At 40.5% G+C, this 16731-nt stretch overlaps 1 protein-coding gene across 1 annotated transcript in view; it reads right to left on the bottom strand.

The window, feature by feature from the left end:
- Positions 1-16731, bottom strand: part of fat4 (FAT atypical cadherin 4) — a 391785-nt gene that overhangs the window by 34973 nt on the left and 340081 nt on the right. The window contains exon 12 of the mRNA XM_072256139.1: positions 13907-14214. Coding sequence (XP_072112240.1) covers positions 13907-14214 — 308 coding nt within the window. The remainder of the gene's footprint in view (positions 1-13906; positions 14215-16731) is intronic.

Below are 16731 nucleotides of genomic sequence, written 5' to 3'. Positions count from 1 at the left end.
TCAAATTTAAGCCCTCAACATCTTATTAGTCTTAGCTGCTGCATCACTTGTGACCACATTCTGAATAAGGTTCCTGACCTCAATTAAAAAGGTAAGTTGAGCTACTTTGCTTTATGATTTACTTCTCTTCGTTAAAAGCATAACAATAGCTTTTTCTAAATTTTCTGTTGTTTTAAAATCTCTGTTTTAACAGAGGCAAGTAAAATTACTGAAACAAGACTTTGACAGTAATGAATTGTCTAGGATGGTTCTGCGGGCACAACTTCTGGATGTGACATCTGAAGGCCTTGTCATCACTCACAGCCAATCCATTTGCAAGGTGGCTGTGAATGGAGACAGTGAGGTCACTGGCACTTGTCCAAATTAAAGGATTAACATCGACTGTGGGTTAAAGGATTAACATTGACCGTGGGTTAAAGTATGGGATGAGTGTGAGTGGCAGATTAGATCAACTGCCATCTGTCAGCTGAGTATACACAGTTCTCAATTTTAAAAGGAAAAAAGGATTGGATTTTTTTAAAAAATGCAACATTTAAGAACTCAACAATAAAAACAGACATGTGGTGTATTGGACAGTTAAGGATTTTTTTTTCTGTCAGCAATACAATTTAGGATAATGGGAGATAGAACATAAAATATGGCAGAGTTACAAAATTTTGTAAACATGGTCATTAACATTCATTTTATTGCTTTCTACGGAAAGGCCCTAACTGCAGAATGGAGAAAAATACTAAGTGAGGTAATAGCCAACACAGAAGGGTCAAGTTTCCATTTACTTCTGCCAGTAATATTATGGAATTGACTAAAGTATCAGGGAACTTTCAGCATAATTCACACCCAAAAATATCCACACTTTTGATTCGTACTGCTATTTTTGTTGGTTTAAGATTCAAACCCTTGGCTCAGGTACCACCTGTCATATGGAGATGCCTCCAGGGTCAAAGTGACAGATACTGCCAAATCATTGAATTATGAGGCTCCTTACATTACATTCATTTTCTTATGGGCACAGACATTAGTAGACAAAGTTTAATTATTTCTTATTGGTTTTATGTATGACTTTAAGTTTTATTATGAATGGGCAGAGTAATATATTTTTTAAACAACTAGTAACTAGTACTTTATAAATAAAAAGAATATCAGATAGTTCCCAAGAGCTATCCCATTCACATAAGTCATTAAGGAAATAATTTCTCAGAAATGTGAACTGCAACTCAACAAATACAAACTTTGAGTGCATTTTAGATACAATTTCTGAATTACCCCTAACAGAATGTTTATCCCAATGTTTAGATGAATTATTGAATTTTGTGAAAGAATTTACCTGTGGTCACAGTTACACTTACTCTGTAGTGTAATTCTGCTTGCTGTGGTGGGATCTGAGCACAGAGTGCAGTGCAGCCTCTTTGCCTCTGTTATTTTGATGCCTTGGTTTGCTCTAACACAGTCATTTTTCAAAATTGACAGTTTAATGCTTTTCCCAGCTTTCCATGGAAATTCCCATAAGAAAGCATAGAAAGTCTGTGTTTTTTACTATAAATGGTGTGACATCTGGGCAATATATTTCCTATGTGTCTACACACTTGAAGACACACATGGCTGATTAACCTAACCAAATGGCTCTTTCACAACCGCTTCAAAAATAGCATTGAGGGTTTAGGAAGTTATCTCCTAAGACTACTAAAACTGCATCTATTCTGCAGCACTTCAGACATTATCCTTGGCTTGGCTAAAAGCAATCTGGCAAAAAAAAATACACAATTGTGTATATGCACCTCTAAGATAAAAACTCTTTATACAACATTTTTAATGTTGAAAAATGGCTCAAGGAAGAGCAGTCTCGTCAGCAGCGGTGCTGTCGATCTGCTTGTAGCATTCTTGATTGTCCTGGAACTGAATGAATTCTGAACATTAAATATTGAAAGCTCAATTCATTGCTGATTGCTGAGTCTTCAGCAAAGTCCCTAGAGCAATGCAGGCCTAGCAGTTACTCACATACCTCACAGCACCCCTAAACCTTCAGTTATCATAAACACATACTGCAGATACTAGGAATCCAGCCTAACGCACAAAATGCCGGAGAAACTTAGTGGATCGGGCATCATTTATAGAGAGGAATAAACAGTTGACATTTGTCAAGGCTGGAAAGGAAGGGGGAAGAAGCCAGAATAAGAAGTTAGGGGAGGGGAAGGAGCACAAGTTGCCAGGTAATGGTCAGGTGAGGGGGAAGGTAAGTGGGCGGGTGAGGGGGCGTGAAGTGGAGGTGATAGGAGGAAAAGGGAAAGAGCTGAAGAAGAAGGAATCTGAGAGCAGAGGAGAGTGGACCATGGGAGAAAGTGATGAAAGAGGGGTACCAGAGGGAGGTGTGGATAAGAGAAGGGGTAAGAGTGGAGCCAAAATGGGAAATGGAAAAGGGAGAAAGGGAGGGGGTATAAATTACCGGAAGTTAGAAAAGTCAACATTCTAGCTATTTGGTTGGAGGCCACCCAGATGGAATATGAGCTTTTGCCTCTCCAAACTGAGAGAAACCTCATTGTGGCAGTAAAGGAGGTCATGGACCCCCATGTCAGAATGGGAATGAGAAGTATTCATTCTATAAAATCCTACAAAAGGTCGTGGATTCAGCCCAGTACATCACAGGTAAAGCCCTCCCAACCATTGAGCACATCTACATGAAATGTTGTTATAGAAAAGCAGCATCCATCATCAAAGATCCTCACCACTCAGGGCGGGCTCTTCTCTCACTGCTTCCAGCAGGTAGAAGGTACAACTGCCTGAGGACCTGCACCACCTGGTTCAAGAACAGTTACTACCCCTCAACAATCAGGCTCTTGAACAAAAGGCGACAGCTACACTCATGCACCCCCACTTCCTGCTTTACGCAGGGATCACTCCTTACGCCACTTTCTTGTTCATTCATTCCTTCCCACTGATCTCCCTCCTGGCACTTATCCTTGCAAATGTAACAAGTACTACACCTCCTCCCTCACTACCATTCAGGGCCCCAAATAGTTCTTCCAGGTGAGACAGCAATTCACCTGTGAGTCTGCTGGGGTCATATACTGTGTACAGTTCTCCTCATGTGTGGCCTCCTGTATATCGGTGAAACTCAATGTAGATTGGGAGACCATTTTGTCAAGCACCTACACTCCATCCACCAGAAGAAGTGGGATCTCCCAGTGTCCACCCATTTTAATTCCACTTCCCATTCCCATTCTGATATGCCAATCCATGGCTTCCTCTACTGTCGCAATGAGGCCACACTCAGGTTGGAGGAACAATACCTTATATTCCATCTGGGTAACCTTCAACCTGATAGCATGAACTTTGGTTCCTTGAACTTCCAGTAATGACCCCCCTCCCCTTCTCTTTCACCATTCCCCATCCCCTTTTCCCTCTCACACCTTATCTCCTTGCCTATCCATCGCCTCCCTCTGGTGGTCCTTCCCACTTTTCTTTCTTCCATGGTCTTCTGCTCTCTCCTATTGGACTCCTCCTTCTCCAGCCCTGTATCTCTTTCACCAATCAACTTTCCAGCTCTTTACTTTATTCTTCCCCCTCCTAGTTTCACCTATCAACTTGTGTTTCTCTCTACCTCTCCCACGTCTTATATCTACTCATCATCTGTTTCTTTCCAGTCCTGCAGAAAGGTCTCAGCCCAAAACAGCAACTGTACTCTTTTCCATAGATGCTGCCTGGCCTGCTGAGTTCCTCCAGCATTTTGTGTGTGTTGCCTGGATTTCCAGCATCTGCAGATTTTCTCTTGTTTGTGTTTTGATAGCTACACTCATTCTATTTCTGGTTTTCCCACAATCAATGGTTTCACTTTAAGGACTCTTTATCTTGTTATTTCATACTCATTATTCATTGCTACTTATTTATATTGTTCATTGATCCCCTTTACAGTTACTGTTCTATAGATTTGCTAAATATGGCCACAGGAAAAGAATCTCAGAGTTGTATGTGATAACGTGTATATACTCTGAAAATAAATTTTACTTTGAACTTTGAAGTACAATTAAAATGGGCTGTCACCAGGAAATCCACCCTCCATAACAGGTGCAAGTGGCTTAACATTTAGCAGCCAATCTTACCATTGTCCTTTGAAAGTGGTCATTGTTACCTTGTTTTCTACCTACTTTGTTTAATGATATTTATCTGTCCATCTACAAAGTTTGTACTATAGGCAATAAGGTGAATGGAGGTTCTGATGAATGAGTCAAGATAAAATGTGTACCTGTATATTAACCATAGTAACTTCAGCACAAATATTTAATTTAAACAGAATTCCACAAATTCAGAGAGAAAATTAAATTAAACAGAAGCAAGATAAGTGAAGAATGGGAGCCAAAATGGGTAATAGGCATGTAGGCTGATCATTCCAAATTTATTTTACTGAGGGATATTTGGACTACAGCAATAATGTGGATTCATATTACACCCTTAATGTTGGAAAATATCTCACAAGGATTAAATGAAGCTTAATCTTAAACCATGGCCCGATTAGGGAGAGTCAGCATGTCTCTGTGTGGGGCAAGTCATGTCTTACTAACTTGACTGGAATTTTTCGATGAGGTGATGAAGGTGGTTGATGAAGGCAGAGCTGTGGATAGTTTCTAATTGAATTTTAGTAAAGTGGTTAACAAAGTCCGTCATGGGAGGCTCATTCAGAAGATTAAGATGCATGGGATCCATGCTGAATTGGCCGTTCAGATTTAGAACTGGCTTGCCCATTTTAGACAGAGGGAAGTGGACAAAGGGACCTGGTCTGGCTGAAGGTCTGTGATTAATGAAGTACTGCAGGGGCATATACTGGAGCTTCTACTGTTTGTGATGTATATAAATGACCTGCATGATAATCTAGATGGGTGGGTAAGTTTGCAGATAATATGAAGATTGGTGCTGTTATGGATCAGTTGCAGATATGGATGGAGAAATGGCAGATAGTGTTAAATCTGGACAAATATTAAGTGTTACACCTTGGTAAGTCAAATGTAAAGATTCAGTACACTGTTAAGGGCTAGACCCTTAACAATGTTGAGTGTAGAGGGATTGTGGGCGTCAAATTCATAGCTCCCTTAGAACATGGGTTTTAGAATCTTGATCTAGATCTGTAGTGCATGAAGGGTTTGTTCTAAGCATATATACTATCCCTCCACTATTAATCCTGATCTTCAAAGAGAATCACTGCACTACTGGAATTAATTTCTTCTATTGCTGCCAGAGTTTTAAGACAGAAAGCTTCCTGGAGTTTATGGATCAAGCACTAAGTCTGGAACCTAATGTTTAAAAATTGGAGCTGAAATGGTACCATTTTAGTTACACCTCAAGGAAACAAGCCTTTTGTCCCATAGGTGACCATCAAACACTCACTAATGCCAAAGAAAGGGCATATGAAAGACCAAAGGTTAGTGGTAAGTTAGAGGATTGGGAAGTTTTTAAAAACCACCAGAAGGCAATTAAAAAAGCATTAAGAAGGTAAAGATGGAATACAGAAGTAAGCTAGCCAACAATATTAAAGAGGATACCAAAAGTCCCTTCAGGTACATAAAACGTGTAAATGAGAGGTGAGTGTGGATATCAGACAGCTGGAAAACAATGCTGGAGGTAGTACTGGGAGAAGACAAAATAGCGGCCGAACCAAATAAGTATTTTGCATCAGTCTTCACTGTGGAAGATACTAACAGGATGGTGGAAGTTCCAGGTGTCAAAGGGCATGAAATGTATGAAGTTACCATATTGAGAGAGAAGGCTCTTGAGAGACTGAAAGGTCCGAAGGTAGATAAGTCATCTGCATCAGATGGTGCACCCAGAAGTCAGAAACAGTTGGCTGAAGAGATTGTGGAGGCATTAATAATTATCTTTCAAGAATCACTAGATTCTAGAATGGTTCCCAAAGACTGGAAAATTGCAAATGTCACTCCATTCTTCAAGAAGGGAGAGAAGCAGAAGAAAGGAAGCAATAGGCCAATTAGTCTGATATCCGTGGTTGGGAAGATATTTAAGATGATTACTGAGGATGAGGTCTCAGGGTACTTGGAGGCACATGATAAAATAGGCCATATTCAGCATGGTTTCCTCAAGGGAAAATTTTGCCTGACAAATCTGTTGAAATTCTTTGAAGAAGTAACAAGCAGGATAGGCAAAGGAGAATCAGATGATGTTGCGTACTTGGATTTTCAGAAGGTCTTAAACAAGATGCTACACATAAGGCTGCTTAGCAAGCTACAAGTCCATGGTAGTACAGGAGAGATTCCAGCATGGATAAAGCAGAGGCTGATTGGCAGGAGTCAAAGAGTGGGAATAAAGGGAGCCTCTCCTGACTGGCTGCTAGTGGTGTTTCACAAGGGTCTGTGGTGGGACCGATTCTTTTTACGTTATATGTCAATGACTTGGATGATGAAAATGATGGCTTTGTTGCAAAGTTTGCAGATGATATGAAGAAAAATGGAGGGGCAGGTAGTTTTGAGGAAGTAGAAAGGACAGACAGATTAAGAGATTGAGCAAAGAAGTGACAGATGGAATACAATGTTGGGAAGAATATGGTCATGCACTTGATAGAAGAAATGAAAGGGTTGACTATTTTTGAGATGCAGAGAAAATATGAGGTGCAAAGGGATTTGGGATTCCCTAAAGGTTAATTTGCAGGTTGAGTCTGTGGTGAGGAAGGCAAATGCAATGTTTTAGCATTCATTTCAAGAGGACTAGAATATAAAAGCAGAAATGTTATTCTGAGACTTTATAAATCACTGGTGAGGCCTCACTTGGAGTATTGTGAGCAGTTTTGGGCCCCCTGTCTTAGAACTGGAGAGGGTTCAAAGGAGGTTCACAAAAATGATTCCAGGGTTAAATGGCTTGTAATTTGAAGAGCGTTTGATGGCTCTGGGCTTGTTTTAACTGGAATTTGGAAGAATGAGGGGAGACCTCATTGAAACGTATCGAATAGTGAAAGGCCTTGATAAAGTGGATGGCAGAGGACGTTTCCTATGGTAGGAGTGTCTAAGACCAGAGGACATGGCCTCAGAATAGAGGGGCTTCCTTTTAGAACAGAGATGAGGAGGAATTTCTTTAGCCAGAGAGTGGTGAATCTTTGCCACAGGCACTTGCGGAGGCCAAGTTTTTATGTATAATTAAGGCAGAGGTTGATAGGTTCTTGATTGGTCAGGGCATGAATGGATATACGGAGAAGAGAGTTTGGGCTGAGCGGATAATTGGTTCAGACATGATGAAACGGCAGAGCAGACGCGATGGGCCAAATGGCTTAATTCTACTCTTATATCTTACAGTCTAATAGCATTACTACAAAATAATTCATTTTATTCTCATGAATTCCATCATTTTGTGGTGCAATAAGTATGTCAGATCAAGGATGGAGGTCAAAGATTGCATGGACAGTGAAAAGGTCATTCCAAAACTGCACTCAATTTAGGGCCTTGTCTCATGTGATACATACAAAGGAAATGTCCTCACTGTGACTCCACAGAATCTGAGTATGTCTGGATACTTTAACAGCTAGCAATGGTTGTTAACTTGTTGACAGAAAATTTAGAAGCAATAATATAATGAAGGACCACTTATGTGAGAGAATGGAGTCTTGGATACAATAATGGAAAAAGCTGCTTTTCTTCAGAAAATGCTGTCTCAATTTTATATACACATTCGAAGACTTGCTTTATCATCTCTCTGATATACCTTCCAATAATGAAGCAGCTGCTCAGCGGCATTTGAAGTGTTAGCCTAAATTTTGTGCACAAATGCTGAATGATCTACATTTCTCAGAGATGAGTACTTCTTTGCCTGTGTGAAAATGATACTCAAGTATTAGATTCAGTGCTAAAATTGATTCAAAGCACTGCTGTTTATAGTACAGGTTGAGCAACACATATCCAAAATTCCAAAATCCGAAAACCTCTGAAACCTGGATTTTTTGTAAGTTCTGATGTGACATCACAAAAGAATTCCACAAGGCGTTGGGAAGGTTCCCAGGCAGTGTGCAGGTTTCTGCGCATCACAGATAGTTCCGACAAGTGACCAAGCATATGTAATGGATGGATGTTAATGAAAAATAGAAAAAACACTGCATAAAGCAAAAAATGAAGATCTTGATGTGTATTGCAAGAGTGGATTCGTCAGTGTCGTCAGCATATGCTGCTCAATGGTATGCTGATCATGAAATAAGCAAAGATCTGTCATGATGAACTGAAAATTGAAGGTAAACGTGACGATTCAGGAGGATGGTTGCAGAGATTTAAGAAAAAGCACAGTATATAATTTTTGAAGATTTGTGGTGATAAAACATCTGCTATTCATGAAGCAGCAGAGAAATTCATTAACAACAGGAATTCTGCAGATGCTGGAAATTCAAGCAACACGCATCAAAGTTGCTGGTGAACGCAGCAGGCCAGGCAGCATCTCTAGGAAGAGGTATAGTCAACGTTTCAGGCCGAGACCCTTTGTCAGGACTGAGAAATTCATTAATGAGTTTGCCAAGGTCGTCGCTGATGAAAACCTAACATACAAACAACTGCATCAGTACATAAGTGTGATGAACAAGTGCAAGACTAAGACAGCTTACCGGTAGCACATAAATTCAGAGTTGGGAATGATTGTGATGACAACAGCCAATGACTGTCCATCTGGATGGCTGAGATAGTGATAGTTTACCTTTCTGATGGTTCAATGCACACATAATTGTTTCCTGCACAACATTATTAAAAATATTACATAAAACTACATCCTCTGCCATCGCAGTTGCTGTGGAACAGATGGCTGCTTGAAATTGATGGCGGATATGAAGCCAATCGCATCACTGGAATCAGATAATAAATGCAGTCAGGAGCGATCATTCAACTCTGACAGTCTGTGGAGGACCCAGCTCCATCATATCAGACTGTGCTCAGACTCCGGACTGTTCAGTCTGTGAGCCATCACACCAGCTATATATGTAATCTAAATGGATCTCATGTTTACACCTGGGATCCATCCCCAAGTTATCTCATTATTACGATGCAAATATTCCAAAATCTGAAAAAAATCATTAACCAAAACACTTCCAGCCCCAAGCATTTTGTATAAGGGGTGCTCAACCTGTATAATACACATCTGTTGATGTTAGAATACAAACTATGCAGTAAAATGCTGGTATATTACCAAATTTTAGCTTATGAGCACTACAACTTAATTTCTCTAGAGACCAGTTAAGATTTTTTAAATTATTCCTGAAAATACCTAATTGTATATGTTAATTCACAAAGCCCAGTTTTAGATTTTTCCTTTGATTTAGTCTTATTCATTTATTTCTAACTTCCATATCTTGTTCGGTTCTTCCATTTAAAGTTGATATAAAACGGATTGTGTTTTTATATTGTCACTTTACATTATTGCACTTTCCTTCAAACACTGCATATATTTCCCCTTTAAGGAAATTGTGTATGGTGTTGAGTATGCCCTGTATCTTGGGAGGAGCAGAAGAAGAAAAAGCATCTAAGTTCTCATTATGGTCTGCAATGAATCTCCACAATTACTCATTCATAGCGAGTTGGAATTTAGAGGAAATAATGGAATTCAAAGGACTCCAGTAGTGAGCAGAGCAGAAGGCATGAAAGAAGTTACAGTCAGCAATATGTGTATTGAATACTTCTAGTGCCTCCTTTGGTAAAGTTTGCACAGAAGAAGATATGTATTTTTTCCCAGTGGTCCAATCAAATTGACAGAGGAATCTCCATACAGGTAGAGGCAAGCAATTTAAAAAGTAATGATCATAGGTTTTCAGCTTTTTCCAGCAGCCCAATCGTAATGCAATTCATAGCAAAGGCAAATAAAAATAAGGTAGGACAAGAGGAGTGGCCCAGTGTTAGAGAGGGGAGGCTTTGGCAAGGACAGGATTGGGTGAGGTAATTTTCTGCTAAGTTTCTTCTACATTCTTCATTTGGTATTGCATAATTAATGCAGTGAGAATGCCTCCAGGGGCTGTATTGTGTTTTTTGTGTGAGATATGGGAATTCTGAGGGACCTCCTGCCTCCCGGATAACCATATCTGCTGCAGCTCCTCAGAGAATGTGTTAATGAACTAGAGCTGCAGCTCAATGACTTTTGGCTTATATGGAAAAATGAGGTGGGAGCTACAGGGAGGGAGTCATCCCTAAGTTTCAGGAGGAAGGTACTTGGGTGACTGTCAGGAGGAAGAAAAGAAATGGGCAGCCAGTGCAGAGTAGACTGGGGCCATGCCACTAAATAATAAGTATACCACTTTGGATACTGTTGAGGGGGATGACCTACAAGAGAGGAATCACAGCGACTGAGTCTCTAGCACTGAATCTGGCGCAGTGGCTCAGATGGGAAGGGGTAGAAGAGGACTGTAGTATTGATAGGGGATTCCATAGTTAGAAGAGTAGACATGAGATTCTGCAGAGGTGAAAAAAATCACCTGGGTAGTATGTTGCCTCCCAGATGCCAGGGTCAGGGATGTCTTGGACTGGGTCCACGGCCTTCTAAAAGAGGAGGGCAAGCAGTCAAAAGTCTTGGTACTTACTGGCACCAATGATTTAGGTAGCAAATGAAAGGAGGTCCTGAAAAGAGAATTTAGCGAGTTAGGTAGTAAGCTGAAAAGTGGGACCTCCAAGGTAGTAAACTCCAGATTGTTGCCTGTGCCACACACCAGTGTGGGTAAGAATAGGATGATTTTGCAGATGAATGCATGGCTGAGGAACTGGTGCAGGGGACAGGGCTTCAGATTTCTGGATCATTGGAATCTCTTCTGGAGAAGATATGACCTGCTGAAAAGGAACAGGTTATAATCAAAACATGTGGACAGGTTTGCTAGAGTTGTTGGGAAGGGTATAAACTAACTTGGCAAGAGGATGGGAACTGAAGTGATAGGACTGAGGAGGGGCATCTGGTATACAAGCAATTTCAGTGTGTAGTGAGACTGTGAAGAAAGATAGGCAGATAATAGGGCAAAATTGCTGTCAGTGGGATGAGTTGAAGTGGGGACATGAAGACCAAATCAAAAAGGGTGATGAACACAGGACGGAAGATGATATATTTCAATGCATGCAGTATACCAATCTTGTAGTGCAGATAGAAATTCCCAGCTATGGCATTGAGGGCATCACTGAGTCAAGGCTAAAATAAGATTATAACTGGGAGCTTAACATCCAAGGATACACATTGTATCGGAAGGGCAGGTAGGCACACAGAGGGTGGGTTGTGGCTCTGTTGGTAAAAAATGAAGTCAAATCCTTAGAGGTGACATAGAATCAGAAGATGTAGAACCCTTGTGGGTAGGATTTAAGAAACTACAAGGTTAAAAAGAACCTGATGGGAGTTACTTACAAGCCTCCGAACAGTAGCGAGGATGTGGGCTACAAATTATAATGGAAGATAGAAATGGCATGTAAAAAGGGCAATGTTACAATAGTTGTGGAGGATTTCAATATACAGGTAGATTGGGAAAATTAGAATGGAGCTGGATTCCAAGACAGAAAATTGGTAGAATGCCTAAGAGATGTTTTTTTTAAAGCAGCTTGTGGTTGAGCCCACAAGGGCAAAGGCTATTCTGGACTGGGTGTTGTGTAATGAACCCGATTTGATCAGGGAAGTTCAGGTAAAGGAACCCTCAGGAGGCAGTGATCATAATAACAGAATTCACCCTGCAGTTTGACAGAGAGAAGCTAAAGTCAGATGTATCAATATTACAGTGGAGTAAAGGAAATTACAGAGTCATGAGAGAAGAACTGGCCAAAGTTGATTGGTATGGGACACCAACAGGGATGACAGCAGAACGGCAATGATTGGAGTTTTTGGGAGCAATTCAGAAGGCACAGGATAGATATGTCCCAAAGAAGAAGTATTCTAAAGGCAGGATGCCACAACTGTGGTTGTCAAGGGAATTCAAAGACACTAAAAAGGCAAAAGAGAAGGCATATAATAGAACAAAAATTAGTCATAAGTTACAGGATTGGGAAGCTTTAAAAACCCACAGAAAGCAACTAAAAAGCCATAAGGAGGGAAAAGATGAAACATGATGGTAAACAAGTCAACAATATCAAAGAGGATACCAAAAGCTTTCTCAGATATTTAAAGAGTAAAAGAGAGATGATGGTAGATATCAGACTGCTGTAAAATGACACTGAAGAGGTAGTAATGGGGACAGGGAAATGGTGGATGAACTGATTAAATATTTTACATCAATGTGGAAAACACTGGTAGTATGCTGTAAGTTCTAGAATGTCAGAGATCAGAAATGAGTGCAGTTGCTATTATTTTGGAGAAGGTGCTTGGGAAGCTTAAAGATTTGAAGTTAGATAGGTCACCTGGACCAGCTGGACTACACCCTAGGGTTCTGAAAGTGGTAGCTGAAGAGATTATGGAGGCAACAGTAATGATCTTTCAGGAATCACTAGATTCTGGCATAGTTCTAGATGACTGGAAAATTGCAAATGTCACTCCTCTCTTGAAGAAGGGAGGGAGGCAGAAGAAAGGAAAATATCAGCCAGTTAGCCTGAACTCAGTGGTTGAGAAGAACTTGGACTTGATTGTTAAGGATGTGGCCTTAGGGCATTTGGAGGCATATGATAAAATAGACCAAAGTCAGCATGGTTTCTCCAAGGAAAAATCTTGCCTGACAAATCTGTTGAAATCCTTCGAGGAAATAACAAGCAGGTTAGATAAAGGAGAATCAGTTGATGTTGTGTATTTAGATTTTCAGAAGGCCTTTGCCAAGGTGCCGCACATGAGGTTGCTCAGCAAGATAAAATCCCATGGTATTACAGGACAGATACTACCATGGAGGGAGTTTTGGCTGATTGGCAGGAAGTGGGAATAAACAGAACCTTTTCTGGTTGGCTGCTGGTGACTAGTGGTGTTCCACAGGAGTTGGTGTCGGGATTGGTTCCTTTTACATTATATGCTAATAATTTGGATGATGGAATTGATAGCTTTGTGACCAGTTTTGCAGATGATACAAATGGCTCTGGGCACATACTCACTGAAGAATGATGGAGGATCTCACTGAAATCTCTCAAATACTTTTAAAGGCCTGGATAGAGTGGATGTGGAGAAGATGTTTGCTGTAGTCGGGAAATCTAGGACCAGAGGGACATCCATTTAGAACAGATATGAGGAAGAATTTCTTTAGCCAGAGTGTGGTGAATCTGCGGAATTCATTACCACAGTAACTGTGGAGGCCAGGTCATTGGCTGTACTTAAGGTGGCGGCTGATAGGCTCTTGATTAGTCAGGGCATGAAAGGTTACAGCAGGAGAATAGGGTTGAGAGGGAAAATGGATTAGGAATGATGAAATGGTAGAGCAGTCTCATTGGGCTGAATGGCCTAATTCTGCTCCTAGGTATTATATAAGTCATTGGCATTCAGAACCATACGTAGTAATATGAAATAAACGAGTGCTACACATACATAATATTGGGATATATGACTTCTGATGTTTACTGGTGCTTCCCTTAATTCAGACACTTTAAGTGTGACCATTTGAAGGTTGCATAGAACTGTCACAATATTCTCTGCCGTTACTGGATATTCCTTGATATATTATCCTTGTGATCCATTCCGTTTTATGACATTATACACATCTAAGACTTAACAAATACTGTAAATTGATCTTTTTAATCAATTGACTCTTCAGTCTGTGCATGTACTATTGCACTGAGACTGAGTAATGTCCAATAAATATTTTATTGGGTGGCTCAGCAAAATATTAAATGGAAAAAATATAACAAATTTATCGCGGAGTAGGAGCATACCTGAGTTCCAAGAGTGTTTAATGTATATACTGCTTTTTCTGAATTAGGAGAAAAATACCTTTTATTTCATACATATTTAGTCCACTCAGAACAAACTGAACCACAGAAGTCAGTATTTGATCAGGTACAGGGAAACTGTTACTTACTAGTCCAGCCCTTCTGGCAACCACCGTGTGAAATTGTCCATCAGAGACCATCTTGGTCGTCATCAGTCTGTGTGCTCCACTTCCAAGGTTGAAGGAGAATTTCATTTTGCCTTCCACTATTTCCAGAGCGAGGAACTCAGCCTTGTTTCCTGTCTGATTGTCATAATTATACATTAAAAGTGCGTTTTCCTTAATGGTGGAAAATTTGATATAAATATAATTATTGTTTGGATCCAGACTAGGAAACTCCATGTATGACAACTCTTCAAAACCGTAACTGTTCAGTTCACAGTGCTTCCCGAAGACACCTGAAACAACAAAATAATCAGTGAAATTAATTTAACTATTGCTCTCCTTTTGTAACGGATCAACAATTCATAAAAAATAACAAGCATTTATGTAACTTTATAAAGTCTGCATATCACAGACATTTTTTTTCCTTTTTACACATCCATTGATATAGTTAATGGTTAACTTTGAGCATGAATAAATGTAGATTTGAACAAGGTGTTTGTTCTACATTGATTTTGATCTTGGGTCTGTATAAATGATATTCTCAAGAAATTCAGGCAAAGTTATTACTTGTTGAATTAACATAAAACAGATTTAATACTTGGATCAAGTTAACTTGAAATCAAAATGTCTGGTTAGTAAAGGTAGCTGAGGCCAATGTGGGAACAGCAGACCTTTTCATAGATGAGGCAGGAGGTCGGGTGCATACTTTTTTATGTGGTGCATTTCCTCTCCTGTGCATACAGGGTTTCAGTGTGCTTCCAATGTGTAATGAGATTCTCAAGACCATCTCTGATGCTTCTTTTCCACCTCTGAGTAGTCATGGGCCAGAGGTTCCCACAAAACAGGGAGACTTAGCAATTCTTCAATGAAACTTTAAGCACATCTCTGAATCTTTTTCTGTCTGCCTGATAATGGGCTCATATGGCAAAGCTCCGAACAGTGTGTCTGCTTTAAGAATCTAAATAATTGGGCAAGTAAATTATATGATCACCCCAGCATAAAGTCAAAGACGCCTAGACCCACTGCCCAACTGTGCCCATCATCAGGCTATCACACTGATCTGATCTAAACCACTGTAATCTCCTCACTTCCCACAAATTACGTTGATTTAGAGTCGTCAATTAACCTACAAACGTGCACATTTTTGGAATGTGGAAAGAAGCTGGAGCACCCAGGGAAGCCCACGCAGTTATGGGGAGAATACGTAAGTTTCACACAAATAGCACTCGAGGGCAGGATCAAACCTAGGGTGCTGAAACCAACAGGCAACAGCTCTTCTCACTCTACTACTGTGTTGCCCAAACTAACTAAGTATAACTGGAGTCTCAATATTGGCATTTGTTACTATCCTTGCAGTCAGGTTGGAAGATCTTGCAGAGACAGCATTGCATGTTTTTATCCAGTGCCTTTAGAAGCCTGCTCTGGGCAGTCCTAATCTCAGAAGCACATAGGAAGGCAAAGATCACGATTGTCTAGTGAAGTCTGTGTTGTTCCGCTTGGTCTGCAGTCTTGTTCGTTAAATATAATATACTTTTCATCAACTGACGAAAGGCTGCATTGATTCAGGCTCATGATGCACCTCTTCTGTCAGACAGCAAGTGGTGCAGCAGGGGCAGGTCTTGCAAAATTTCTGTGTTAGGCTCATCCCTCTTCTGGGCCTCACTGATGTCTCAGAGCTCAGGCTTTGGCACTCATGGACACAAGTGTTATCTGAATACTGCAGCTTGACCACTGAGACCCAGTTAATCTTGATTTTGCAATGAAGTTGCCTGAGGTTGAGCAGTTTCCTGTTTACTCAGAGGATTAGCTTCACTCTTTTGGAGGCTTGGTACAGCACTGTAATGAGAAAACCAATGACTTTTAGGGTACGATGCAGCCACGATTGACACGGGTCTTCAGTGAAATTGGTTCTATTGAAGACTCTTTAATTTCATAGATTGTATGCTTAGAGTAAACATAATAATAGGTTGTGTAGTATTCCACTTGGGAACAAACACTTTAAACTTTTAACTTTGCTGTAGGTCTCCTTTGCCCTATCCTATCATCCCACCCAACTGTACATTGGTCCAATCACAACCCATACTCTAGTTTATTAATTGCAACTGCAACTTGTGAAGTATGTAATCTGGGAAAAAATCAACCAAACGTAGCAAGAAAGATGGGACAGGAAGGAGAAAGGGAGGCATTTATATCAAATACAAAAGAGTGTTGCAGGTACTAGGGTAGGTAGTGGATACAGAAGAGGGGAAACTGTGTGGACTAGGTTAAGGCTGGGGCACTGTGCATTAAACAAAACATTGCAAATGATAGGGAAACACCAGACAGGATTGTGCGAGGAATGTCCAGAAGCAGAGTCAGTAGAACATAAACAACAGGAATTCTGCAGATGCTGAAAATTCAAGCAACACACATCAAAGTTGCTGGTGAACGCAGCAGGCCAAGCAGCATCTCTAGGAAGAGGTACAGACTGTAGCTCTTCCTAGAGATGCTGCCTGGCCTGCTGCGTTCACCAACAACTTTGATGTGTGTTGTCAGTAGAACATGTAGTTTTGAGTTGCAGGAAGTATGGGATACAGAGAGAGATGATGAAGATTAATCTAAGGGAATTGGGGGTGCAGGAATTCACATTAAAAGGGTTGCTGGGCATGGGTGAGAGAGCACACGTCAGGGTATTTTTATAGGATATGATGGATAAGCAGGAATAGGGTACTAGGATGGCCAAAGATAGAGAATAGAGTGTAGGGTAGGGTGTGTGTGTGTGTGTGTGTGCGCGTGCGCGCGCGCGATTGGGTGAAGGGATTTAGAATTTA

Source organism: Mobula birostris, chromosome 4, assembly GCF_030028105.1.
Source record: "Mobula birostris isolate sMobBir1 chromosome 4, sMobBir1.hap1, whole genome shotgun sequence".
NCBI classification, from domain to species: Eukaryota; Metazoa; Chordata; class Chondrichthyes; order Myliobatiformes; family Myliobatidae; genus Mobula; species Mobula birostris.
Note: the sequence above shows the minus strand (reverse complement) of the source record. Positions and strands in the feature narration are given on the sequence as shown.